The sequence below is a fragment of the Nothoprocta perdicaria genome, unplaced genomic scaffold, assembly GCF_003342845.1.
Source record: "Nothoprocta perdicaria isolate Ctin4 unplaced genomic scaffold, notPer1 scaffold_15, whole genome shotgun sequence".
NCBI classification, from domain to species: domain Eukaryota; kingdom Metazoa; phylum Chordata; class Aves; order Tinamiformes; family Tinamidae; genus Nothoprocta; species Nothoprocta perdicaria.
The window spans coordinates 6,052,114-6,079,525 of NW_020454649.1; the positions used below are offsets into that span (position 1 = coordinate 6,052,114).

Consider the following 27,412-nt stretch of genomic DNA (forward strand, 5'->3'; position numbering starts at 1 on the left):
GAATGTATAGCCAAAACGATGCTATTTTGCTTTTAAAAAGGTCTAGATACTCCTGATACTAACTGCAAGATGTTTCCCATGCTGCTATTTCTGGTTTGTTGTGAGCTTTAGCCACTTTCTTTGTGTATGTTTTGTCATATGTTTATAGGCTGTTGGTAACCATAGCAGACAAAGTAGAATGTGAAACAGTTGAAACATCTTTTTCCTGGCTCAGTTTGGTATTAGCGTGCGTAGGAGCTTTACCTACAACTTACATGCTTGGTAACAGCAAGAGTAGAAGGAGAGAGCAGTATGTATTAAAGCAAACCTGATGCTGCAGTTGTCGTGTTGCTGACAACATTACAGGCATGTGGGTAGGAGCTTTGCCACGCAGCAAGGCTGTAACTGAGGTGGGTTTGGAAGCGTGTGCCTGAGGATCATGTGTTGCAGGGCAAGGATGCTTTTGCCAAGGAGAGGGTCACGAGCTGGCTGCTCATCCCTGTTAGAAGGCAAGGGCAGCAGCAGCTAGAGGAGCTGTACGGCCTCCTGGTGCTGAACTGCTGCTTCACTTATGGGGCTGTCAGGGGCCAAGCACAAGAAAGTGAATGCAACTGAAGCAAGGTCACAGCAGCAAGGTGAAACATGGAGCACTGGCACATGTGAGAGCTGCCGGGTTTCACAGTAGGAAAGAAAACGTATAGCACTTAAGAGAATAGCAGCCCTTATATGTGATCTTAGAAGTTTTCTTCTCCTTAAAATACATCTTCAGTGTCATGCCCTCTGTAACATGATAGTAAAGGCTATCTTCCTTAACACACGAATGTAATTATGAAGATCTTAATGCTATATATATATTTATTTATAAAAATAAAATCTTTTTCTGTAGGTAGGAGTTACATCTCCAGAAAAAGGTCTTTGACTGAAAGGATCTTCTAGGCTAACTTTCAACTATAGAGTCGGGTGCTTACTCACTGAAGTAAACGGGGCTTCTGTATATGTGTTATCTGAGAAAGAAGAATATTTTTCACCTTGTAAAACTCACTGTTTTTTCACCCACAGTCAAGATAGATTTTGGCTTGAAGAGGTGCTTGAAATGTGTCCTCTACAAACTGCAAACCTGAACAACCTCTGCAATCAGCAAAAAGATAAGGAGAGACAACCTTTTGATTTCTCTTTCCTTTGGTTTAAAAGAAAGAAGGGCAAATGGGAGAACTTAGATTATATAAAACATCGTATCTCTCTGTAATTGGAGATAAAGCTGTGTTTTAGCTTAATCCTTATTTTCTAATGCTTGTTTTTGAAAGTTCAGTGGGGAATAATGTTGTGCTCATCCTCTCTTGACTGCATTCCTTCCCTTCTGAAGCTGGCAGTTGGTGTGTAGCTATTACATTCCTTTATTTATGGCAGTAACTTATTCCAGAACAAAATGCTTAGAATTAGAATTCTCATTCTGCACTGCTACAGGAGAAAGGCAGGTGTTTTCTTCCTAGTTCCTGTAGTGCTTCCCCTGATGAACTGCATGGCTGTATGTAAGAAATGTAGCATTTTACTCTTCTCAAATGTGCCCCTGTATTTTCTGGGCAATGCAGTGAGGAGCTGTTCCTGTTGACGAGTGGTTGATAGTGTCTGTCTTGATCCTAGAACTAACAGACTAGGCCCTTCACAGAACAAATGCTTGAAGTGTAATTGAATAAGGTGGCTGAACTATTGTATATTTTAAATCTACACTCTGTGAAGTTCTGAAAACCTGAAGTACTTGTGCCTGCCTGTGCCAGCCTCCACACTGCCCTCCTTGGGTGAAAAAACAGCAGACTCCAGGTGTGTGGGGGGGCTACAGCTGGTCAAGCAGGGGACTTGCAGCTGCTGGAGCAGGTTCTCAGCAGCCTGCAGAAGTCAGCCCTTCTTTTTACCCTCTTTGCTTTTTGTTTGAGCTGCTGTGGGCCTGGATAGCTTCTTACTGATGTTGTACCACACCTAAAATAACAGGATCAGACTTACTTGGATCTCTAGCAATTACCTAAGGTAGATATTTATTACAGCTGTCATCGTTATGGTGGCTGTTGTTTCTAATAATAATGCAGTAAAAAAGAGTATTATTTTGCAAAATTTGATTGTATTGTCTGTAACCATTTTATTTTGTCTTAAATCGGATGGAAACCATGTGTTGTCACTGATGCGGCAAAAACCATCCCGGATCAACAAAAATAGAAGAATACAAGTGGGGTCAGTGCCTCTCAATCAGATTCCCACCCTGACTCAAACCCTTTGTATGAGTCTCTCCTTATCCATTCCACAGCCAGTTGGCTATAGGACATGACAGACTCCTGTAATTCAGCCTCAATAGACCTTTTTTGGTCTGATTTACAAGATTCTTGGAGCATGGATTAAATTTTACTTGAATATAAGATGACAAGCTTTCTTGCTTAATTACAGCTTATCGTGTCCAAGCACATTACTGCTGGTGTGCATCTGTCTAGCTGCTTTCTCCTCTTTCATAGTAGATAGGGTGGTGAAAGTGCCTTAGTTTTTCATTTTTGTTTTCTTAAATGACTTAATTTCAAAAGAGAAGAATATAATTTCACTATTGATAAGGTTGAAATCCTGGCCAGTACTATGGCTTGCAAACAAATTAGACACAGAATTGTCAACTTACTACAGAATTAAACCTTTACTGCTAATACTCCATTTGATTACTTCATCTTCAGGTCGAAGACCTAGGTTTTGGGCTAGGATTAATTTTATTTTGTTCCTGTGCTAAACAAGTTGCTCCAGAGCTGGTCTGTGCTAACAGAATGCCTTCTATAGGTAATTAACCAGTACCTCCTGGAGAGCTTCAGCACAGGCTGTGGTCATGGTTGCACAGTCACTGGAAGGCAAATAACCACATGCATTTGTTTTGTTTGTGGAAATATCCCAGCCTTTTTTTTTTTTGTTATAAATTGAAAATTAGCGGCTTGTAAGCCACTGACAGTAGCTTACTTGAAAGCGGGCAAGTAGGCTACGTAAATCTCCATTTTCTGCAGCAGTGGCACCCACAGTGTGAGAGTTGCTTAGGAGTTCTCTCCTAAAAGGGTTTGAGTCAGGCCTGAGCGACCCACGCAGCAGGGGACATGACAGCCAGGTGCTTATACAGAGTTAGGACATGTTGTATGTCAGTGTTATACACCCAGGGGAATTAGATGCTTTTCATTTCTCTTAGTCTAGATGGCTTCTACAACCCATGGAGGGAGACAGGCGTCTTCTGGAGAGCCTCGCTATCCCCCAACGACCACCTCGTACACGGATGGAATGAATTGCTTTCTGAGGTACCTGTTTCAGACATTAACTTCGTGATTCATTTGAGTTAGTTTTCAATTACAAACTTGAGTCATTTTCTGCCTCTCCTCCACCAGCAAACAATAATTGAGTAGGATCAGAAAGTTTATGCAAGTCTTGATCATGTTCTCTAAAATGAAATTTTCCAAGAACAGTCCTATATACAGATGGTATCTGGCTCCCATTTCCTTTTGTATGTTGGATTTTATAAAACTTTTTTCCCAAAATGTTTTTTAGATCCAGTGGTTCAGTAAATGTCAAACACAAGTTTTTCTTTGAGCCTCAAGTTTTAAACTTCAGAATTGCTTCTTGTGCATCTGTGGGGGCAACCAGCAAACTAGTAGTCAGGGAAATGAAGCTGGAACTCTGGAAAAAGTTAAGCTCTGGAAAGCTGGAAGTTTGGGGGTAAGTTAGCTCTCCACAGTTAGTAGATGTATTGAAATCACTAGTATCTCAGGTTGATATTTAAGATTTAGTCACTTTAAAGCACAATAAAATAGACTGTGCTCAAAGATGAATTTCTTTCTAGAATGTAATGCCAATTTCTCAGCTGCTGGTTATGTATTTTGTTGCGTTACCTGGATTTAATTCTTATTTTTTAACTAGCTGCTTTACCAGGGCTTAACTCTTATTATTTGGAGTGTTTCCATACCTAAAGATCAAATCCCAAGCTCGTAGATGTCACAGGTAACAAGACTTTCCTGAATTTATAGTGTTGTTAGAGGTAGTCTGTTTATAACTATGAGAGGAAAAGGATCAGCTTGTATCAGTGAAGCTTGTTCATAAGAGCAAACAGCATTAACTTTGCATGCAGCTCCTTGTGGGGCAATGTGTAGAATATTAAAGCAGTGGCGTGTTGAGCAGCTTCCTGCGAGGATGGGGCTTTTTCAGCCCTTCATGATGACTCCTATGGATTTTTTTATTGACAAAAAACTTAGTTAGGGTCTCTGACAGAAAAGCAGACTTTAATAGGTTTCATACTATTCATGTATTTCCTCCTGTTTTATCATCTTTTATCCTATCTAAATAATTCATAGTACTGAAAGGAGGTGATAGTATAAATGTATCTATTCTATAGGTGGAAAACTGTGTCAGTTGATGGAAACTTTCATTACAGCCAGGAAATAAATTATTGGGTACTTATCTAATGAATAATCACCATACTCACACCCTCTTCAAAGCAGGCATACCTGTCACTAAGCTTTTACTAATTTTTAAGTAACTAAGAAGTGTAGTACATCTATCTTAGCACTCATTCTTTGTCATATATTTGACACTTCCTTCGGAAAATTGGGGTTACTTTTCTCCGTATGAAACAATTTGAGCGAAAAGCCTGTGTTTTTCATATTGGCTCCTTGCCAGACCTGTTCTAAGATGCCCAGAATGCCAGCTGTAACGCTGAGCACAGCTCCTGTTGTCCTGTTCCATCCGTATGGGAGAAGGGTGACGTTGTGCTTCTACTATTAATTGGAATCTGATACATTAACTCATCAAGCACTGCAAGCCTTAAATAATTGAGTGACTGGGTAGTACTTGTCTGCCAGATGACAAGGAACACGAATGTGTGTGTGTGCACACGTGCACATGTATAAATAAAAAAAATATCATGCCCCAAGTATCCTCCTCTGCTTTGTGCATGTCCCATAGCCAAGCTGGGGGCTGCCCACGCTTGGTCCTTTATGTCTTCACAGGGGAGATCAACTCTTCCGAATGAGCAGCTGCAAATTACTTCTCCAGCCTTGTAGGAAGTCAGATTGTTACTGAATCCTAAGGGCAATGCACACACAGCCATCTGCAAAGATAATTTCCTCAGAAACTTAGTTTCCCAAGTCAAAGAACTTGGAGTTAACATTTCTCCCACATTTTAAATGATCAGTTTCATATATTCTCAAATACCTGATCACAGGCTGCAGCAGTGGTGCAGGTCCCACAGGTGACAGGGTAGTTGTTGGACTGCTTTCTGATGAAGCAGCATATCAGAAGCGTGAGGGTTGGAGCAGAGAGTGGATGTTACAGCCAATAAAGATTAGTAAAACAATCTTTCTGAAGTAGCATTACCCTTTTTTATATATTCACACTTTCAAGAACAAAATTCTAATTAACTTGTTTTAGAGGGTCAACTTGATTTGCATTTTATGTAAACTTCAGGGAAAAAAGCAGGCCTGATTCCTTCTTTTTCAGAAACAAGCAGAGAGTTCTAACAGGTCAGTATATAGACCTTCACATGGAAGGTGTTGAACTGCTTAAAGATAAAATGCCTCAAAGAAAAAAGAGAGTATAGAGTGTAGCTGAGCTATTCAGTAAGAGAACAGAAACCGGAATCTTAAGTAACCATGTATAATATTGCACAAGCTCTCTTTGTGCCTCGTTGCCAGCACCAAGGCTCCAAGACCAAGGAGTGTCTTTGAGCCCAAGTTTCAGGTTCTGGGAGCCCAAGGGAAAGGCTGTAATAGGGAGCTGAAGGAGTTAAAACCTGTATTTTTATTATTCTTCAGAAGTACTCTGCTCAGCAATAGGAGGAAAGGCTCATGGCACAAAAATTCTAGCTTCACAACCTAATCCTCAAATGAATCAGACTGAGACTCCCGCTAATATAACATCGGAGAGTAACTGAGGTTAGGGAAATGCTGCCAGTAACTAGCATTCTTCCTGGCCAACCAGGTCTCCAATCATTGCCAGCCAGCAAAAATATAAGTGGCCACAGAACCAAGCGAGTGACGGAGTCACAAGATGATGTAGGAAGTGGCCAGTCACATTGATTTTGTACTGTAGCATCTGACAAAGTAGTGACTAAAATATATTGAAAAATACATACTTTCAGAGATCTTAGTAAAGAAATAAAGATGGAAACTATGCAACAAATGATGCACTTGTAACCCTTTCAGCTGAATTCCTTACTTCAACTGCCTACAGTAAATATATGTAATACAGTGCCTCTTTGTTGTAAATCCATCAGTGTTGAAAAAATGTTCTATTCAATGCTGGTAAGAGGAGGAAAATAAATAAGTTTATTTTACCTAAGAAATAAGTAGCCCTAAGAGTGGACACCAGCTGAACTAAAACTAAACTGCAACTGTCAACTTGTTAACTACTCAATGTAGTATTACTTAAAATTTGTTAAAATCTGCAGTATTAGCATCTAAAATGATAAATTTGGTTACATTAGTTCTGTAAACTTCATCTTCTGCATACTTAGCCTAAACCATTCTCTTTCTCCCTTCACAACTTGATTCCTTTGGATAGTTTCTTAGGAATGAAATTGTGAGAATACTTCAAATATCAAATACTTCAATGCTTTCAACACTGCTAATGTAAACAAGTTATATAAGATAGCTCTTGTTATAAACTTCAACATAGTTTAAGATAAAATCACTGTCAGACAGTCGCTTTTCTCATTCTATGTACTTACACCCTGTTGTAATGCTGTTGTCATGGCTGCTTTCGTCAACTGAATAAAAATAGCATTTCAGTTGTCCCTGGGATCTGTTAAAAGGAAGTAGAGGTGCACTTGGTCTATAAAATTAATTCAGCTTAGCTTGGGTCACTTAACTGCTTACAGCACAAACCACACCATCCATCTCTCATCATCACTGCTTCCATGCTCTTCAGGACTTAAGGAACTCCTCCTGTCTAATGCGCTTCATTATACATTCATGGTCCTTCAAAAGTGAAGTAATACTGAGATAAGACAATAAAGTGAATGGCAATCAAGGGAGACAGACTACAGCTTGTTTTTATTTCATTAGACAACTGAAGTTCTCCCTTATTGCTCATTTTGCAGTAATGGCTTATTATAGTTTTGCAAATAAATGCAGGAAAAAACTTCAGAAATCTTTAATCTATTATTCTCCTTTAAATTATTAGTTTTAGTTCTATTAAAACATAACATCTGCAACTGTGGATTTATTATGTAATTCTCCCACTACATTCAACAGCTTAACCATACTTAATATGATACTTAATACCGATACTTAATCAGCTGTGTGGATCTCTCTTTTGTTTTTCAGGATAGGTAACAGAAGTCAGAAGGACAAAAGAATAATTACCAGGTTCAAATTTTGGCTAAGCAGACTTTGCCACTGAAATACAAGAATCTGTGTTTCTCAGTACAGGCAGGAAACTGGAAGTTTTTGGCAGTTTCTGTCTGCTGACATCCAAGATAAAAAGGAACAGAGATTAAAAAGTCATAAGAGTGTTTCCTTTTGTCAGATATCTATATAAACTTTACACAGGTGCAGTTCAACTGTTTAAGATATTCTACCACCACCATCTCCTACTTTCCTTTCCATATTAGTTGAGGTTAGAATAGCGTAATGTTTCTGGCTTCTACATTTGTTTGTATTCCATTCCAAACAACCAACTCACCCTTAATAATAGTTTTTGAAAATTACTGTGGACAGCCCTAGTCACCTACATAAACTGGCAACCATCAGGCTGTTCCTCCAGCCCTTCTTTGCAGTCAGGAGAGGGTGCAGCTCTTATTCCATTCCTTCCCAAACTCAGCTATTACTGTAAGTTATTATCACAGACTTGTACTTCAGACCTAGTTTAAGAATTTACAGACTATCCAGGCATTTTATTCACTGCTCTGTAAAGAAAGTACGTAAATCTAGGTAAGTGTGCAGGTGGAGGCTTCCCTCTTGCCAAAGGCAGGTCAGCAAGTCATTCTTCCTCAGGAATTTCATTCCAACAAAGCTTCCCTCCCCCTTTCTTCTCCCCCAACCCCCAGGCTCCTTCCTGCAATTTTTAAGGAAAACAATGCCTATACAAAATTATAAAGTAGGTGAAGATCTTTGGTTTTTGGAAACTTTGAGCAGAACCCTCTCTTCAAATACCCCTTTTTAGCTTATATAATTGCCAAAGACTGGTGCTGTGTGAAGTGGACAGCACCCAAGGAAACAAACACCAAAGCCTTCTCTTCTCCCCCCCCCCCCCCCCGCCCCATTTTAAATACTATTACAATAAACAGTAGCCTAGCTTACTATGTTGTTAAAAGTTCTTGAAAAGGTAGAGATTATACAAGTCACAACTGTGCACTCACTCATTAACAAGTTAAAAGCTTTCTGGAAAAGTACTACCATACCAGCTTGACCAGTTTAAATGCCATCTTCACTACTTCACTAAGAAGTGTGCTATGCACCTCTGACATACTGAAGTGGATTTCCAGTGACCAGTAATTAGGAGATAGTTTACAGTACAGAAAGTAAGCTTCATGACTATGACATGTTTGAAAATTTTAATGTATTTTCTGATCCTCAGGTGATTGTAATGTTAACACCTACTGTTTAACAGAATCTTTAATACTTAAAAAAATCATTATCATTGATAAGATGTACACTGGTTGAATTGGGACAACAATTTTACTCTATTTAAAATGGTTCTGCTTACAGTTAAAACATAACACAATGGGTAGTTAAAAACACCACACAAAAGTTAGAGCAATCCTTATCCCCTTTTTACTGGTTGGTTTCACTGACCAGAAACTACTGCAATTAGCGAAGGAAACTACTGAAAATAAGAACAGAACAAATTAAGGAGTTTTTCCTTCCTTAGCTTTTTCAGGGTACACACCTCAGATTTTTATTGGTTTTAGAGCCATTATGTCAGTTTCCAGAGACCAGGTCTCCCACATAAACTGCATATTGATTTTACATGACTTTGATGGACAGCAGCTTCACAAGTTAGTGGCGCATTCTACTGTATATTCCCTATTTCACATTTTCAAATCCACACGTAAGAATTTTGGTATGCATGGTGTCTTGTTTAAAGTATTCCACTCTAGCCAAAGTGTATGTTATCCACTCTAAACTCAGGATCAGGTACAAGCAAGCCAAAAAGCAAAGCCTTCATGCAGAGAGCTGGTTATATAAGCTTCTAGTAATTGCAGCTAAGACTGGGCAAGGACACAAGCTTCATCCTACACCTCAGACCTCCTGGAGATGGCAGCTAAGTGTGCACAAGCCAGGCTTCTCCAAAGCCCAGATACAAGTCAGGGACTGGTTCTGTTCTCCAATAGTAGCTTTGTGATTTGTCTAACAATCTTGTTCCACTTGCACATCGTATTCTACTAATGTCTTCTACTCTCACCTCTACTGCACCCTTTAATTAGTACTCTATTTTCATGAGCTGATCTCCCCTCTGCTTTGCAGCACTTGGCCTCGAGGAGAACTGTGCATCCAGTAGCCTCCACCTGAAAGTGGAGCACAGCACTTTAACAAAATGCACCACTCAACACATTCAGATCAAAAAAACCCAACACAGCTCCTGAAATACAACCCGCTCTTAAAAATTAATGTTAAGTCGTGCAATAATAAATCTTACTGATCTATTCTCACAAAAAAGTAAGGACAAAAGAATTTCTAAGTAGCTGGAGCATTATTTACTTTCCAGAGGTAAATATGGTATTTGCTGAGCCTTAGCAAGTAGAGCGGTCATCTATTTAGGAAATTTATTTTAAGAATTAAGATGAAAACAAGGGTGAACTGCTCTAAGTGTTGCTGATGTAGGATATATCAGTTGCATTCCTTGACAGCTAAGAGAGGCAGCACAGAGTAACCTTCAGCTTTTGTGAAAACTAACAAAGACATTGGGGGGGGAGGGTAAAGGAAAAGATATTCCACTAAAATTTTTCTGAGGCCTCCCACCATCCACTAGAGCTTCCCTGTTAGAGAAGAATTGCTACTGTATCAGCAGCATTACATCCTAGCATACAGACCCACACCCTCAGCTAGATGTCACAGCAGCAGATTAGCACATAATTTAATAGGTTCAAGAACCACTTAATAACCTGGGGATATAATTTCTGAAATTACTTGGTAGCAGTAACACAGCAACATCCGTTGGGCCTGCAGAGAAACAACATAACAGCTCAGGGGTTGGCTTGGGACAGTTTTCAAAGACACTCACAAATTCACCTTATAGCTACAGAGTCCTCTAGCCGCCTACCACCCCCAGGAAGCCTTTTTTCCACACTGAATTAACAGTGGCAGAGGCCAGAGTCCCAGCTGCACATTCACAGCACTTTAAGTTACTTAAGTGCAAACTACTCCTCCCTCAAAGCAAGCTCTTTCCCTGATCAAGCGGTTTCTCTTGAGTTTTTTCAGACCATTTCCAGTTCTAGACAGAAAGTTTCAGTACAGAAACCATGTTACTGTTACAAACACACAACATTCCCTCTCAGTTTAATTAATATCAGCAAGTAGGACAGAGAAACAAAGCATTTCATTAGGGACTAGGCTCTAGGGAACAAGGTTTTTAACTGACGGTATTTCAAAGCCATACAGTGCAACTCCATTATCCTGTTCAACTTTTGTCAAATTGACTATTTGAGAAGCAGGCAGCTAATGGCACTCAGTGCCAGTTAAGCAGCACACCTGTAACCCAGGGGAAGTTTCAAGCAACCACACTGATTACAGAAAAAATAATTAAATTGAAGTGCACCAGCCCATACAACCTTCTTGCTACTATTTCTCCAACAGAATTGCCAAGCAGTTTTCTTCCCACCATAGTAAGTCTACAATCTCTAATCTTGCCTGTGACCTTGTTTAGAATTTATTTCTATACTGCACAAATCTGATATTAGAAGAATCTTAAACTGGTCCCAGGACAAGTTAACTCCTACTAATGTTTCCTTCAGCAAGCAGACTAGTTGCTAACGCTTTTCACTGGGAGACATTCAGAAACAAGTCAAGTATCACAATGTTTATTGATAAGATACAAGTATATAAAATCAGGGCATGAACATGTCTTGATAAATTAAGTAGACTTAATTTCAATACTATAATAGAGGGACCAATTCAAATTTCTTACCATTTTATGTTTCACACCCACAAAAACCTCTTCCAAAGGGCACTAAACCATCTTTCCAAGCTGATCATTTTTTGTGCAAGTAAACTGTTTCTTTTTTAAAAGACTTGTGCACTTGCCCAGGCTCAAAGATATTAAAACCTAGCACATAAAGCCCATTACTAGAGGTAGAAATACAGGCAATATACTATTACGGCAACAACCATCGATTACAGTTAAGGATTCTCTGTAACAACCAAATGGATAATCAAATATTGCAACAACTCAAGTATTACACTGAGCAAAGTGCATTTCTACAGTATTCAGTGTTGCTATTCAGTTTTCTAACTTAAAAACAGCCTATGATAACTGGCAGCAAAGACGATCCTTGCAATAGACTGCTCCTGCTCGAGAACTTATGATGTAATTATTGCATGCTGCTAATACACTGTTACCTAAACATTAAAGATACTCTAAAATATTTTTATTGTAGACTATTTAAAGACATACTACAAAAACCTTTTGCAGAGGATATCCTACTGACAAACGTCTGCTTTAAATATTGTGAAACATTACAGCGGAATGAATTTTCGCAGTGGTTAGGTCAAATGCAGTTACATCATAGCAACAGTATGTTTGCACAATTTAAGGCTTTGGCTGGTTCTTTAGTCAGCTTCTTCTTCAGATTCTTCTTCTTCAGCAGTTTCCAGCCAGGTTAGCCATTGGTTTACCTGCAGTTACATAACACCAGTTTAAGCTCAGTTTAAAATTGTTTCAGCTATATTTCATATTAGCAAAATTGCAGTTTGTGCTACATATACGCTCTAGCAATGACTCCCAATGCAGAAGAAAAACAACTTGCCTTACTTCTTCCTGGCAAAATACTCAATATAGTTTTATTAATAAGTCATAGAATCATTATGGTGGCGAGTGGACGTTCAAGGTAAGAGTCCAACCAGTCTTTACAGAACATTTTGAATAGTGATCTCTGCCACACTGAAGTGTCTACGGACTACATAGTTTGCTTTCTACTCAAAAGGTAAGCACACTTACCTGGAATAAAGCTTTGCCTTTCCCTGGAAACTCTTGAGTAATATCTTCTTTCCATGCCAAAAAGGCTTCTTCTTCAATGATCTCCATATCATAGAAATGAACAAAGAAGCGTAGTAACATGCCTATGAAAAGAGTTCCATTTCAGTATTCCATCAGCTTTAGAAAAATCTAGCTACATTACACGTTTTAGCTAATATATTAGCATCTCCTGTATGTGCCAAAGCAGCACTGTAAGCTTAGTACTGTGTTTTACTGAGTGAGCCTCCCCCATGTCCCCATACCCCACCAATGAAACTGTTAAGTGCTCACCTTTTGGGAAGTTGTTGTTGTAGCAGTGAACCTGAAGTGCATATAAAGCACTCACTTGCAGATCAACATGGTCATGGAGGAACTTCTGCATTACCGGCTTGAAGGACAGAAGCAGTTGTTTTTCCTGCTCTAGCTGCTCTTTAGAAGGAGCAGATGAAGAATCTGATTCGTCACTAGGTGGGTTTACTTCACTAGAAATATACTGCAGGAAACTGGGGGTGGAGGGAATAGGGAGGAGTAAGAGAGAGAGGGGAAAAAGGAGAAGAGCTAAAAACCTTGTGGAACAACTGGTATGTTGCATCCCATTTAGATAGGATATAAATGCTCCCTCAGTATTTTTTCTTTTCCAAAAGCTTCTTGAGTGAAGCTGAGAGACTTGCACCTCCCCATTAACAGCCACAGTACTGGGCTGTTACCCATCTACAACAGGTTTCATCCCAGTATAAGTCTATACAATCTTGCTCTGCATAAAACTGCATTTCAGCCTTTTAAAATGGTATTACTTCTTATGTTGTAGTTTAAGTAATTTGTGCCTGAGCCACACCAAGTTTCTTACCTGGTCATCAATATATTCACAAATCCTTTATCTACATGAAGTTTGGGTGAAATGTTATCTTTAATCCACTTATAGATGGCTTGAGGGGATGGATCCAACTTTATTTGTTTTAGCAGTTCCTTCTCCAGTTTCAGAAGCGGGAATAAGAAGCTAAGTCCCTTCCCTTCTAAAATCTCCAGCATGCGGTCCTTGTTCTGGTCAATTTCTGAAGAATAAATTAAAATTCAAGTCAAACATGCTCAAGCATCACTGTCAACTGAAACCTAGAAGGTCTGACTGCTAAACTCTAAATTGCATGCACAAAAGTTCAGACTGCTGTACAAAGCCATGTAGTAACTCTTACCTGGTAACATTTTCTGCATATTCACTTTGCTTTGTTGGAACAATTCTGTTAGCCATTCACGATCTTGTAACTTGGCTAACTGTTGAAGGCAAAGCAGGAAGAGAGGGAAATGGGTGCCACTTTCCAGCGGTTGAGCCAGTTCGGAAATGCTCACCAGTTCTGAAATAATAGCACGGGCTGCAAACTGTGCTAAGTAAGATTTCACCAATGGGATGTCCACCTCCAGTTTGGGGCACTGGTCCAATACATTTTGGAATGCCTGAGAAACAGTAAATGCATCAGATTAGCATACCAAGGAACTACTCATGTCGAGTGATATTCTCCCTATATTTGACGGTGCTTTTTGGATGAATTATTTGTCAACAGTTTCTGAAAGTCCAAGCTAAACAGTTCTTCCTTGATCACTTATGCTCCTCACAGCATTATTATGCTGCTTCCACCTCCTTAAATTAACAGACCTTGAAACATTTTCAAAAAAAAGTATCCTCAGAGCTTTACAATTAGGGCTGCCTTTATTCAAAGAAAATATTATGAACAACAGACTGACAAAGATTTTAATACAATGTTAGTTGACTGTGTTACCTGCATGAAGTTGTCACTTGTGGCTATTCCTTCTTGTTTGAGCAGACTGATCAGAGTACTAGCTTTTTCTCTGTCTTCATCTGATCGATCTAGGGACTGAATGACTACTTTGCTCAGCATCTCAGGAATGAAGTGTTTTGGAGCTCTCATTTCTCTCACAGTATTGACAGCATCATTTGCATTTCCATTGTTCAGATATTCAGTCACAACAGCTTCCTGGAAAAAGGAAAAAAGACCCCAAGACTGACTTACTTGTTCTCAAGAGCATACAAAGCATCTAGACACATGGTAGAAACTTACAGTTTGTTTAAGCAGCTCCTCTTTAGAAGGAGGTGGTTTTTTGGTGGTCTTTGCAGGCTTTTCTTGAATAAGTGGTGGATTTGTTTTGAGTCCAAGTTGAGGAGGCTAAAAGACAGAGTTCTGTAAGTTTCTTAGCAGTATATACCTCTAAGATTTCAAAGATATTTCAACTTAGCTGCCTAGATTTCAACAATCTGCCTACATACTCAGATTTACTGTCGTACCTTCATGCTTTACCACCCTCCCACACACACAGACACACTACGCATGTTTCTCCCTACACATACACACACAATGTCCCCCCCAACACACACAAAGAATGGGATCAGATTTTGTCCATATGCAAGAAATAAGCATAGTCAACAATACAATAATGTGTAATTTATAGTTTACCTGTCCCAAAGGTGGTGTCTGAGTGCGTGGTGGTTGTGCACTGGGAGGAATCATAGTTATCTGGGGCTGAAGCTTTGGCACTTGGTTTTTATTCATTAGAAAAGACTGAGCAGGTCTCAGGCTAATCTGTAAACAAACAGAAAAACCTCAAACTGTTTTTCATTATTCTGGCAAAGATTACAGAGCCATGGACTCACACCAACTGCTCCTACTAAACCACATATTTTCAGATTCTACAGTGTTTACAGCCAAGTCCAGGCTAAACCACAGAGGTACTGAAAGGCGCCCCCAAAAGTGCAACGAATTGCAATTTGCTCCAAGTTACTGATTAAATTCAGTCTACATCAAGATCCAGAATTGCTCATTTTAGATGCAGTATGTTAGAGACCCAAGAAGATACATAAGATTTGTTTACTGACATGTTTCATTGCTAAGATAAAGCTCTACCAATTGCTCAGAAATTAAAATACAGAAGTTCACTAACACCTACTCAAAACAATGAGGTTTACTCTGCACCTGAAATTGTGCCTTTCTGACAGTTTGGGTGAAGGGGGTAGGGGGAAAGTTTTTGAACCTGGTCCAGTACTTCAGGCTTTCTAGAGTTTAGGAATCTCTGAAGCTTCAGTTAAATGTATTGTTATCAATATGATGCATGGGAACTGATGTCAGAGTAGTGTTCTTGGGGAAGCGTGGAGGGGAGAAAGGGATACCCCAAGAAATTGCCCTCATATCTCAGTCTTGCTCACAGGACGCTGGATACCCTAAGGAAAGGGAAAAGAGAAGGTGAAAGAAGGGACAAAGAAGGAGAAGTAGGAGGAGGAGAAAGAGTTCCAGCATTAGTCCTCATAATAACGCGTCTTGCTATAATCATTGGGCAATATTGAGAATAGGCTTTAAGTAATGTAGGCATGTAATGTACCTCATCTGCATTAAGCTGTCCTTTCTTAGAAAACCGAGGTGGCATATCCTTCGACTGTCCTTGTTGCTGGGATAAGAGTCCCTGATTCTGGTTATGGTAGAGCTGGCTTTGCCCCTATTTCAGAAAGGGAGATATAGAGAAAGAAGTGCAGATGACGGAGTGGCGTACATCATATGTTAAGTAGTTCCAGAGGGACCAGAGGAACAAAGACTCTATTTGCCAGGAAGGGAGAAAGAAGGAGCAGGGGTGGTGGGAAAGTAGCATCTATCCCTAAACAGGACTACCTTTTAAATAAAACACACCATTCTGACCCACCAAAGTCACATGCACCTTTTCTTGCAGTAAAAAAAAGGTGTCTTCCCTGCACCTCTTGCACAATTTAAGAAATTGTTGAGAATTTTTTTTTCGTATCAGCTGAGCATCAGTTCTTATCAGAACCAAATTTGAGGAAGTTTTTCAATGCAAGCAGACTACAATCCATAACATACGCATCTGTAGAAGAGCTTCTACGTACTTCAGAGTCATTCTATTGACAGTGTCCTTACCTGACTTTTCAGAAAAGATTTGCCTAGGTCTCCAAACTGGGATTGAGCAGAAGGCATGAGGTGACCCCCATGGCCGTTGAAAAGCTGATTTGAACGATGGCGTCCCATGGTGGGTGAAAATCTATCCTGAATAACCCCTGGACCAGTACCAATTCCGCTACCTATAAAGATGACAAAAAGCAGTTTTAGTTCTTGGCTGTTCAGCACAGTACAGCTGGGGGCATTACATCAGCATTGTAGCTTCAGTATACCTGGCATTTGTCCAAACATATCAGCAAGCCCTCCAAGTGGGTCCCTGTCAAGTTTCATCCTGGGTGGCATGAACGGTCCCTCCAGAAAGAAGTCGCTTCTCATCCCTTGAGACATAGGAGCAGGAATAAAGACTCCCAGATCCTTTAAAACAGGAATTAATAGTTTGGGTCAATTCAAAGTAACATATCCTCAAATGCAGATGTTTGGACTGTGTCCTAAGTCCAAGTTATATTAATTTTTAACTATTTACTACATCTCAATTTACATACTGCCACAAGAACAGAACTAGTTACATGTAGAAGTACAGAGAACAGGCTGTGACGTGGATTCACTAGAACAAGAACTCACAACAAGGCTTAAACAGAAACAAAGCTCCATTATTTAAAAAAAAAAATATTTACTTTTACTGCATCTTGACGGATTTGATTGATAGTCTTTGGTCCATTGTCAAGAAAAGCTTTGCGAGGAACCCAGTTGTGTTCTCTCAACTCCACAGTATCCTTTAAGAAAGGCAGTATAATTAAAAAAGGATTCAAGAAACACTTAGAAAACAAAAGTAGTTGAAAATTTTATCTCCATACCTGCAGCAGGAAACGAATCCTTGCTGGCAATTCCTTACTTGACATCAAGGAGCGCATACGGGCAAAGTACTGATCCATTAAGGACTGCGGGAGGGGAAAAAAGACAAAACAAATGATGCTCTTGCATCATGAGTAGCACCGTAAGACACTGTCACATCTGAAACACTGAAAATTATAATGAATAGACTGCCCTCAAAAAAACAAGTCTGTAAGACACCTCCTCCACTGATCTTTTGTGCTATGAAGAAATTTGATGCAGGAACAGTAGTTGGCCCTTTCTAGCTCTTCAAAAAATTGTATTTGGGATTTAAGAACAGAATACAGAAAGCACAGCAAACTAAAACAATAGGTTTAAACTACTTGAAGTAAATGTATCAGATACGCAGATATGAACATACCTTGGCTTTTGCATGGTCTAATCTAGGTCCCACTGTCCTCATTATCTGACAGAGGCACTCCAAATCCTCCCCCATATCTTTGAGCTGGACTCTCTTCTTCTTTTCCAAAAGCTAGAAATTAAGAGGAAATCAGGTACTTTAATAGAGTTTCATACCTGAAGATTAGTCCTATAGAAACACGTTATCACGTCAGTAATCTTACTGATGACAACAGACTTATGATAAACCATTAAATCTCTAGTGCTTAATTTTCAAGTCTGTTGTACTTTAAGTACCTGTAATATTTTTGTCTGGCCACAGTACATCTTCACTTGAAGACAACATCCATGGCTTAAAATAGTACTTTATCAGACCATTTTAAGCAGTTTGTTTTGTTTTTCAGATCAGAAGCATCTTGCAAAAAGCTTATCAAGATGCCTAATATAAGTATTTGCGATTTCTAGTTTCAATTTTTTCCCCCTCTCCTTTCTGGAAAATCTGAATACTTACTGTTTTGATGCACTTATGAAGGATAGATTCATGAATAAGATCAAGCTTGCCAAGTTCTCCAATGAATTTGATGTTCCCCAGCATCTTAATCTTGGCAATGGCTCTCTGTTCCTCCTCCTCGGGGAGGAGGGGACCATCATGCTTATCATAGACTGAAAAATAAAAAAGCCTGTTAAACGTGCCTGTGAAAACAGGAAAAGCAGGTTGTACACTGAAGTGGTTTTAAAACTTACTATCAACATTTCTGGTTCGGTTTTCAAATTCATCTTGAAGTTTAGATATTAAGAGGCGTCTGAAGGTCTGAACAAAAAGAAAACAAAGACAAAAGCAGCAAATCAGTACAACTATCCATGTTAACAGAATTGTTTCAGGTTGAAAGAGAAAGTAGAACACTTACTGTGCTTTGCTTCTGTCCTGGATGACTCTCTGCTGATGGGCCATCAAAGTTGGGTGCATCTTCTGCCAGTCGCAGACATAGTTGAGCATACAGTGAGCTATACTTGGGCTCTTCAAGGGCTTTGTCTACGATCTAAAAGAAGGTTGTTTCATTAACGCAGTGAAAAATACCATTCTATATGAACAATTTTTTTTTCCTATTCTGTTATTTCAATACAGAAATAAAGGGTTTTCAGAAGCAACACATCTGTCAAAATTCTTAACATGCTGCATGATGCAGGATAAAAAGCTCCTCTGAGTTACCGAAGAGCTATAACTTTTAATCAATGAAAAGAACAGTTTAAATTGACTACCACAGCATCCAAGACCAATAATCAAACCAAACTGATCTCAGAAAATAAAGTTACAATTATAACCTGTATATGAAGAGATCAGTGGTTGTTTTCAAAAAAAAAGTGGATGGGAACAGAAGAAAAATAAAAACTAAATGTTCCAAGAAAGAGAAAAAAAAAATCATGTTGACTAATGCAACGTTTAAAAGTGTTTCTCCTTTCCCCCCCATATACTCCACTTATACAGCAAAAAATACTGATATTCTGCTATTTGTTTGGATCAGACATTGAATAAGCTACTAGATTTCAGTGCCCCACACAAAAATAGCAAACCTCTACTCTATGAGCATATAAAGAGAACTATAATAAAGCTGAAAACAAACAAAATCCACACATGCACCTCAGAACACACAGAGCCAGCTTACCAGCAGTATGACCCCTTTTAGGATGAGCTTAGACTCTACACCCACATTGAGGAGCTCAAGGCATAGCTTGTCAAACTTTTCAGGAGTAAGCTTATTTAGTATGCTAAATAAACAAGAAAGAAACAGTGCATTACAAATCTTGCAAATATGACAGAAGTACTTTTAGTTAGGACTTTTTTTTAACCAACTATAGAAATAAAAGGCTGCATTTAAAGTGTTATCTTGCAGAAAATGAATCCCCTCAAAAAAAGAAAAAAACAAAAGGCTTAAGGTGCACACCAAGTGTTTGCTACTGCAGGCCCAACAGTGTCTTGTTCCAACTCACTCGAAAGAAAGGAACTCCCTTCACGTTTTCCTCTCATATTCATAAAGGAAATGAATCCACAGAGAGCTTACCCTCTTACTTTCCTGAAGATTGCATCATGTCGTTCTTTGTCATTTGCGGAGTCGTCATCTCGTCTAGTGCTTCGTGAAGGAATCCATTTCTGAGCGTTTTGCCCTGGGGTTTTCCCCAGGAACTCGCTGTAAAGTTTTGAAAACAGTTTGCTTAAACCACCAAGCTATTTCAAGAACTGTCATTTTTCACCTTTCAGTACTGTGTTGCACTAATTCCATTACTACTTTTGGAAACATCACATTTGGAAACACTGCCTTGACAACAATGAAACATCAATTACACAGCAAAATATTCACTGAACAGTTAGAGAAAAAAGCCTAGCACACACACAAAAACAAAATCCTCTTTAAAGCTCAGAAAATAAATGCTCAAATCAAGAACCCTGTACAACTAACACCATTACAGAAAAAAAAATTGGATAGCCCAAGTTAATTTATTCTTATTACCAACTTAGGAAGCATTTTTTTTTTGTATGAATGTAATGAAATGAACATATCTTGAACTCAAGATTTACTATGATGCAGTCTCTCTCAAGAGTGTATTATTAAAAGATTAAAATACCTGTTGCTGGCAGTCTTGGGATAGTGCTGAGGCGCACCCCTACCACCTCCTCCGCCCGAAGAAGCACTGTTAAAACAATCAGGGATTTTTGCATAAGTTCAAAATCACAGCATTATCAATTACGTGTCATTATTGATCTAATAACTTATAACTTAATAAAGACAGTTTCCACTATCAAATGAGAATCAAACCTAGAAAGCCCTAGTACCTGAAACGAGAAGCACCCCCTTCTGCAATCGCACTCTCCACTTTGGCGGCTTGACAACGAAGAATCTTCAAAAGAATAAAATTAAATTGACGGGGTGGGGAAAAACAAAACCTAGAAAGACAAATCAAGTATTCATATTACAGACGTTTAACTAGCAACTGGAGCATTTCACTTAAAGCATTTACCCATAAATACAGACACAACAAATACTTGTTAGAGAAAGAAGCTGATATCAAATATTCAATTTAAAAGAACATTCTTGTTTAATACTCCGGATACCAGAAGAAAGGCCAAATCAATCATCACTACCATATTTTTCCAAAGCTTTAAAGAGGTGGAGGAGAGGAGAACAAATAGACTAAGACCAAGAAAAGCCTTAACAAGCTTTCTCCTATGTCAATCCCTAGATGGTAGAATGTTGCATTCAGCAACATTTCCATTATTTTTCATGGCCAACTATTTCTGTGCTTGCACAGAGTAACAAAATTAATCTTCCACTGATATACTTAATTACAACATTTAGCACACTATCGATTTGAAGGTGAAGAGCATCAAAATACAAAGCGTTAGCTTAATACAGTGGAAAGGTCGTACTGTCCATGAGAAACAAGCAGTTACGCTACTACAATTACATAAGAGAAACAATTCCTCCGCACTCTGGGTTTATCTTGCACGATGATTAAGGGGGAAAAAAAAAAGGCAATCCGTGCAGCAGCGTCATGAAAAAACAGGTACAGCGCCAAAGTCGCCAGAGGTTTTAAGGGCGGCTGCGCTCCGAGGCGCCATGAGGGCCGCCGCCATCTCGCGGCCGCCGCGGCCCTCCGCGCCGCCAGCCCACGCCGCGGCGGCGGGAGCGCCGCGGGCACGAGGAGCGGCGCCCAACATGGCGGCGGCCGCCGCCGCCGAACAAAAGGGCTGCGGGAGCGGGCGGAGCGCAGCGGCGCCCCCCGCCGGGCGCAGCCGCTCCGCTGCCGCATGCGGCCGCCGCCGCCCCCCCCTTCCTCCGCGCCGGGCGCCGCCCGTCTCCAGGCTCAGCCGCCGCCAGGGGCCCGGCCGCCTCTTTGTTCTCTCGCCGGGCTCCGCTCCGCCGCCCGCGACGGCTCGCCGGGGAAGGCAAACGGCGGCCGGCGCCTCCGCGCGGCAGCGGGCGAAGAGGGCGGGCGCCTGCCGGCGGGGAGGCGGCTCTGCTCCCCCCTGCCTCTCACGAGGCACAGGAAAAGGCCATAAAAATAATTAAAAAGGTAAAAATAATTAAAAAAAAACTACCCTCGCCCACCACCCTGAGATAAAGAGGTGCAGTCCCTCTCTCCGGGCAATGTGGATCCCGAAGGAGGGGGCCGCAGGCGGCCTCGTGTCCCCAACTGACTCCCCGAGAAGCCTCAGGGGCGCCCTTGGAGGCGACCCACGGCGGATCCGCCGTTCCCCCGGGAGGATCTGCGAAGCGGCCCTAACGGTCGCCGTTTTCCTCGCCGCCCATCAGCGGTTCCAACCGCGAACGCCGCTGCCTGGGGGCTGCAACCGCCTTTGCCCGCTCTGCTCCGCGGGCGCCGTGATCCGAGTCCAGGCAGCGGCAGCCGCCATCGACTCGAGCCGCCATTTTGTGCGGCAGAAAGCAAGAAGCCGGCGATAAAATGGCGGACACTTCGGGGAGCCGCCATTTTAAGCAGCGGCTGCAGTGCTACCGCTCTCCCTCTCCTCCTTCCCTCCCCTCCGACAACCGACAGCCCCGGAGCGGTCAACTCCGGCCGCAACGTCCTCACCTTCCCTAAGGCCTTGTCAGCTTCCCCGGGTCCCGGCAGCTATAAGGGCAGGGGAAAAGGCAAGGGGAGGGGGAAGGGGAAGGGAGCCGGGGAGCGGGGCTGGGGAGGGGAAGGGGGGAGCGCGCGAGGCAGGGCGAGTCTCCGAGTCACCACGGCAGGAGCAGCGGCCTCCCAGCGCTTCCCTCCGCCACCTCCATAGAGAGCCGACCCGCCGCCGCGTCTAACGCGCACGGAGGCCGCTCCACTAACTTTATTGCCCTTCCCGCAACCTACCCCGCTCCCTCCAACCGCCGCCAATCGTCGCTGAGGGCTCCGCCCGTCCCGCCAATCGCCGCCGAAGAAAGGGGTGGTGCTAACGCAGAAGTGGGAGGAGGGACGGCGCAAGGTTGGTTGAGCGGTACCACCGCCGCAGTGCAGCAATCGTATTCACGAAAGCGGTTACGCCATGTGGCTGGCGAGAGAACCTAAGGGGGAAGGGAAACCTGCGCAAGCGGCGTATTCAGTCAGCAGGGACAGCTTGGCTGCGTCTTTGCTGCGCTGTTTGTTCCTGTGCTTCAACGGTTACAGAGCCCCAGTTCTAGAGGCCCAAAGTTATTCTGTGTGAGTTGCAGTTGATTCTAGCACGTTCACAGCGAGGACATCTTTAAATATATGTGTGTGTAGTGTGTTTTTTTTTTTTAACTGAGATTTTACTTCCCTGTGACCACGTTTCAGATGTGGTTGGGGCTGTGGTAAAATGTTATCTGACTGCAGACTGCGGCCCTGGGCTTGCAATCAGATCCGAAGGAAGAGGCTTGCCATTTGAGATCCCAGAGCACGGTTCTGTGGATCCGATTTCAGGTTTGCTTTCTGCCTTTGGAAGCGATCGGTGTTTCTGCATGTGCTTTTAGCTGTGAACTCTCCTATCTGTGGCTGGGCACCTGCAAACACAACCAGGCTGCCTGAACCTAAGCGCCATTTCTAGGTGTTTGTTGTGGTAAACAAAGCAGCTGGTGCTGGGGTGTTTTTTATTACTTTTTTTTTTTTTTTTTTCCTCCAGTTAAAGAAAACTGAAGGTGGAAATTTGAGTCATGGAACACTTCCCAGGAGTTAACGGCTATGAAATTTAAGGGTTGTGTCCCAGTCCTGGATTGTGACTGAGGGAGCAACTACATGGCTTTTCTAAAGAATTAGCTATATTTATCTTAGGTATGACAAGACAAAAAAAAACAACCAACTAAACAAGAGCAAAGTAAATCTGACAACAGATCCCCACAAACATCCACATCTGCTTTGTTCACACGTATACACCTTCCACTTTCGGTTCTCATGACTCATAACTCAGATGGCTGCGAGAAAGTGGTACATATGCTAACTCTTGAACTGATCAGTTGGCAAAGTTAAACAAATGGTATTACAGACCTTGCAGTTTCCCAGAGCCAGTCTCATTCCTCATGCTTTCAACACAATGTGTCACTATGTCCCAGAAGTTATATAAGGCCTAACGGGTGCTTTCCTATACAACTTCTTATTTTTTTTTATCTAGGATGAAATTTATTCAAGGTGGGTTTGCCTATCTCATACACATAAGCATTGAAGAGAGTTACCTATCAGTTAAGTAGTAAGCAGAATTTACTTAGATGTATGGAAAATCATGAACAAACTCTGGGAGTAAGTTCTGAGCATACACTTTGAGAACCCCATTGCAATCAGTGGAATTCAGTTTGAAAGAAGAGATGTAACAAAAATGCGAACGCAAAAATGCACAGATGTAACAAAAATGTGAACAAGATTTAGAGCAATATTAAAACCAGATTATATTTTTCAAATAAATATTCTGAAAATGGTAATAAAAATACTTTTAAGCTTTAAAAACTGTCATGAAAACAAGGTTTTGTTTTGCTTTTGATGGCAGAATGTTTTCCTGCGGCGTTCCCTGGATAAGTATTTCCAGTCCAGGATATGCAGAGACCCCCACAAATGAAAATAACGGAGAATTTCTCTCATAAACTTGTTTTGGAAGAGGATGGAAAACCTTCAAAGCATGGTAAGTGCATATTAACAGACTAAAATATCACCGTTTATTTGCTTATTTTGGAGTACACTATAAATATTTATGACTATAGCAGCAGAAAAAAATAAACTAGATTTGTTTGATAAGAAAGTGATAGCAAATTATCATTGTTTTACTAAAATTGTGATTGTTTGTTCAGGTCTCAGTCCTGGAAACATGTGTGCTAGGTTTAAGTCTCATTCAGATCAGCAGGATATATACTATTTCATAGTTCACAGTGCTTTGGCAGGTGGGAACCTGAGAGGTTCTTGCCATTGGCTTTCTTTCACATCTGTGCCACTCATTGCCCGCTTCATACACTACCTTGCACAGGAGATGAAGGCAATGAATAATAGCACAAAGGACAAAAAAAAAAAAAAAAGGCCTTATACCTCTTACGTCTTAAATTTCATAAATTAATAAGGAAGACACACTCCTTGACTCCATGAAAAAAACAGTTCAGTAGCTGTCAGTTTCATTAGCAACTTTCACCCATTATTAGCCTTACCTCACTTATTCTCCATTAAATTTTTTTGCACTGTATATTCTCGCTTTCTGCCTGCCGTTTATCTTAAACATAAGTGATGCTTTAATTCAAAGCACCTGGATTACTATTGACATAGTGATGTTTCTGGATTTCAGTCTGAAATCTGTGTCTGAAATCTGTATAATTTCAGACTGTGCACTGTCTGATATTATTACGCAATTTATATGTACACTGTCACTAGTAATGCAGAGGAGAGAGTATGTCTTTAAAGAAATGCAATGAGAAACCTTCTGTGTTGCAGGCTGCATGGCACAGAACCAGAGGCAGCATCTGACTGAGAGGAAAGGGAGTGTCTCTTGCCGTGCATGTGGTCTACCTCAGATCCCAGTACGGCTGCTGTCATCTACCAACACAACCCACAAAAGGTAGAGAAGGAGCTTTCCAAAACTGCCAAGTTCCTTGCTCCTGTCAAGTTTGCATCACCTCGGTTTATCCTCTGTAGTAGATTGCCTTGCAATGATTACAGAGCTGAGTGCTGCCGGGTGGAGATTGTAGCCTGAGTCCTGATAACAGGGTAGCTGCAGCAGTGTGGTACTGTGCCATCTCCAGGCAACACCGGATCTCACCACTGTGCTCATGTTGCTGTACTGGTTCTGGGTCTGGCCAGGCTGGCTTTTAGTCAGAGTGCCCCACTATGTAGTATAGATGTAGTATGAGCCGAAGCATACATATAGAGAATTAGTATGGCATAGCTATTTTATTGAAAATTCACTCCCTGTTTTGTGCCTGTTTTCCTATTATGGCTGCTTTCATATCAAGCTGCTTTTCTGTTTTCCTTTTCCTCTGACCCTAACTCTTCTCCAAGATGATTTATAGTTACTGATCCAGTAATGAAGAAGCTAGCACCAGCATTTTAACCAAATATATACTTTTTCTTACAATAAAAGTCTGTCCGAAGCACACCTTTCATGTAGAAGGATGGATAAGAAACAAAGTAATCTATTTTTTTCATTTTTAAATAACTTATTTTCTGTGCTTCTACTGAAAGGGAATGCAGTGACACTTGGAAAACACATTTATCTGGTGCTGATGCACTGTTGCTGTTATTTGATTTGTGTTTGAGAAAAATGCACCAACACATGTAATACAGTGCTTAGATTGTACAGTATGGCAGAGATGAACTTGAGGTGCTTTATAAAGCATCATGGTTATTCCCTATAGTATTATATTTTGAAACTTACTGGCATATATTTCTTTTTTGAAAGCATCTTCTGTGATGACCTTTAGTGATATAGTTAAATACTTATCACTGGTAAATACTATCACTTATCATATAGTTAAATACTTATCAGAGGTAATAGCATTTAAATCCTTCTGAAACAGTGCTGCAGTTTAGTTTTCTAACCCCTGAAGTGGGAAGTCACTTCTCCACTTTTCTTTTTTTTTTTTTTTTTTTTGGAAAATAATTGCTAGTAGGTTTAAGTGGATCTTGGGACTATTAAAACCAGTGATTTTGCTTTGATCCAGTTGTCTTTGGAAATGCTGTTCTGTATACTTTAACTCAGCCTCTGGAATTCCTGCTGCTCGGAACCAGATCTTCATAGTCTGTCAGGTATATTTGAAGAATTTTTCTTCATAATTCTCTGTTTCAGGCCCCAGAAACTCGCTAGTCTTTCTTGAGTCTAACAGTCTAGTAGTTAAAATTGTCTGGATTCTCATGGTTGTTCTCTGTAAGAAATTTTGGAAAGATACTTAGGGTGTGAACTTATATGAGCCAGTGAAAACTAGCTGTAGACTACTAAGGTGTCAAAGATACTGATACTCTGTCTGTAAATGTTTATTCAGGCAACTAAAGAATGTGAGGCAATGTCTATAACAGTCCAGCTTGCTTTGCTTTCACAGTCCTGTTTAGAATGATGACTATTCAGAGCCAATATAATTCTTCTAATGGAAAAGTGTTATAATATTCAAAGACAAAAGTTGCATGTGTTCGTGTGTGTTGACAGAATGGTCTGGGAAAAAAATAGCAACTGCCTCCTCAGGAGGTCTAGTTCAAAGAAACATGTAAGCTACAAAATTCTTATGTCCTCTAGTGTTTCAAAGTGACAGGTTTGTCCATGCTTTGCAGGATCCGCATAGACTGCTGTTCTGTTTCTGACATCAGCTAGCACCAGCTTTAAAATCAGGTAAGATGGCATTGTAATTTATCATTTTCGTTAATTGTAAAGGAGAGAACATTTCTTTCTCTTAATAATTGCCAGTTAATCTTTAAATTACCTAAAAATATTTATCATTTGTACATTTATTAGTTATTACTGTTATAATTTTCTCTTTTGATGTCTAAATTTGACATCAGATTTATGCACCTGAAATACCATGTTACAATGAGTTTTATAATTTAGTTGTAAAATGTTCAAAAAGTAATAATCCTTGTATCAGATTTAAAATGTGTTGCCTTAATTCTATTCTAATTTGTTTGCTTAAGTGGTTTTATGGTAGTTTACTTATCATAAACAACGAAGTAGCTGATAAATGATGGCTCATTGAGCTGAAAGAGTGTGTGTCCTGTATTGCACAGCATAATTCCATTATTTATAGAAATACATTGTTGCTGAATACTGAATTGTAGGTAGGAAGTTACTATTAATAAAATGCTACATTTTGTGCTACAAATGTATATATATATATTTTTTTGTGATACACCAAAAATGCTGTGTCACAGCTTGTTTGTGGAGGTGTATCTAGGCAGTGCTAGGAATACCACACAGAGCATATATATACTATCAGTTGCTTGTAGGGAAGATTTTTTGTAGGATATGTTTAGCTACTTTTTGCTATTTACATTTCCTTTGACAGAAATGTAGCATGACTTCTTACAAATTAAATTGGTGTATATATATAATAGTTATCAGTAAATGTTTAACATTAGTACAGTTTACAATAATGACAGACAATGGCATTAATGTTCTATTAAGTTTCTATAAGGACTAGATTTTCTCCAAACTCCATCTGGCC

The 27,412-nt window shown here is 40.4% G+C and overlaps 1 protein-coding gene, 2 long non-coding RNA genes and 1 other non-coding gene across 5 annotated transcripts; 1 reads left to right on the top strand and 3 right to left on the bottom strand.

The window, feature by feature from the left end:
• Positions 1 to 9,252: 9,252 nt before the first annotated feature.
• EIF4G2 (eukaryotic translation initiation factor 4 gamma 2) lies at positions 9,253 to 20,005 on the bottom strand (the record flags this gene model as incomplete). The annotated part of the gene is made up of 20 exons (XM_026034784.1): positions 9,253 to 11,810; positions 12,133 to 12,254; positions 12,442 to 12,653; positions 12,998 to 13,202; positions 13,341 to 13,599; positions 13,923 to 14,138; positions 14,223 to 14,327; positions 14,616 to 14,741; positions 15,535 to 15,648; positions 16,080 to 16,240; positions 16,331 to 16,472; positions 16,733 to 16,831; positions 16,913 to 16,996; positions 17,311 to 17,421; positions 17,800 to 17,951; positions 18,033 to 18,099; positions 18,197 to 18,328; positions 18,953 to 19,055; positions 19,349 to 19,474; positions 19,911 to 20,005. Coding segments are annotated over 20 exons (2,697 nt in total), but the record flags the coding sequence as incomplete, so codon positions are not given.
• LOC112943603 lies at positions 15,335 to 15,493 on the bottom strand. Its single transcript, XR_003248636.1, has one exon. It is a non-coding gene; the product is annotated as a small nucleolar RNA SNORD97 (small nucleolar RNA).
• A 118-nt stretch (positions 20,006 to 20,123) lies between the features above and the next one.
• Positions 20,124 to 22,121, bottom strand: LOC112943511. Its single transcript, XR_003248605.1, has 2 exons — positions 21,879 to 22,121; positions 20,124 to 20,229 (listed from the first exon to the last, which is right to left on the bottom strand). It is a non-coding gene; the product is annotated as an uncharacterized LOC112943511 (long non-coding RNA).
• Positions 22,122 to 24,736: 2,615 nt separating this feature from the next.
• LOC112943471 lies at positions 24,737 to 26,551 on the top strand. Of its 2 annotated transcripts, none has more exons than XR_003248597.1 (2): positions 24,737 to 24,822; positions 26,526 to 26,539. It is a non-coding gene; the product is annotated as an uncharacterized LOC112943471 (long non-coding RNA). The 2 variants fall into 2 exon arrangements; XR_003248598.1 differs by lacking the exon at positions 24,737 to 24,822 and adding an exon at positions 25,941 to 26,009 and having other exon boundaries at positions 26,526 to 26,551.
• The last annotated feature ends 861 nt before the right edge of the window (positions 26,552 to 27,412 follow it).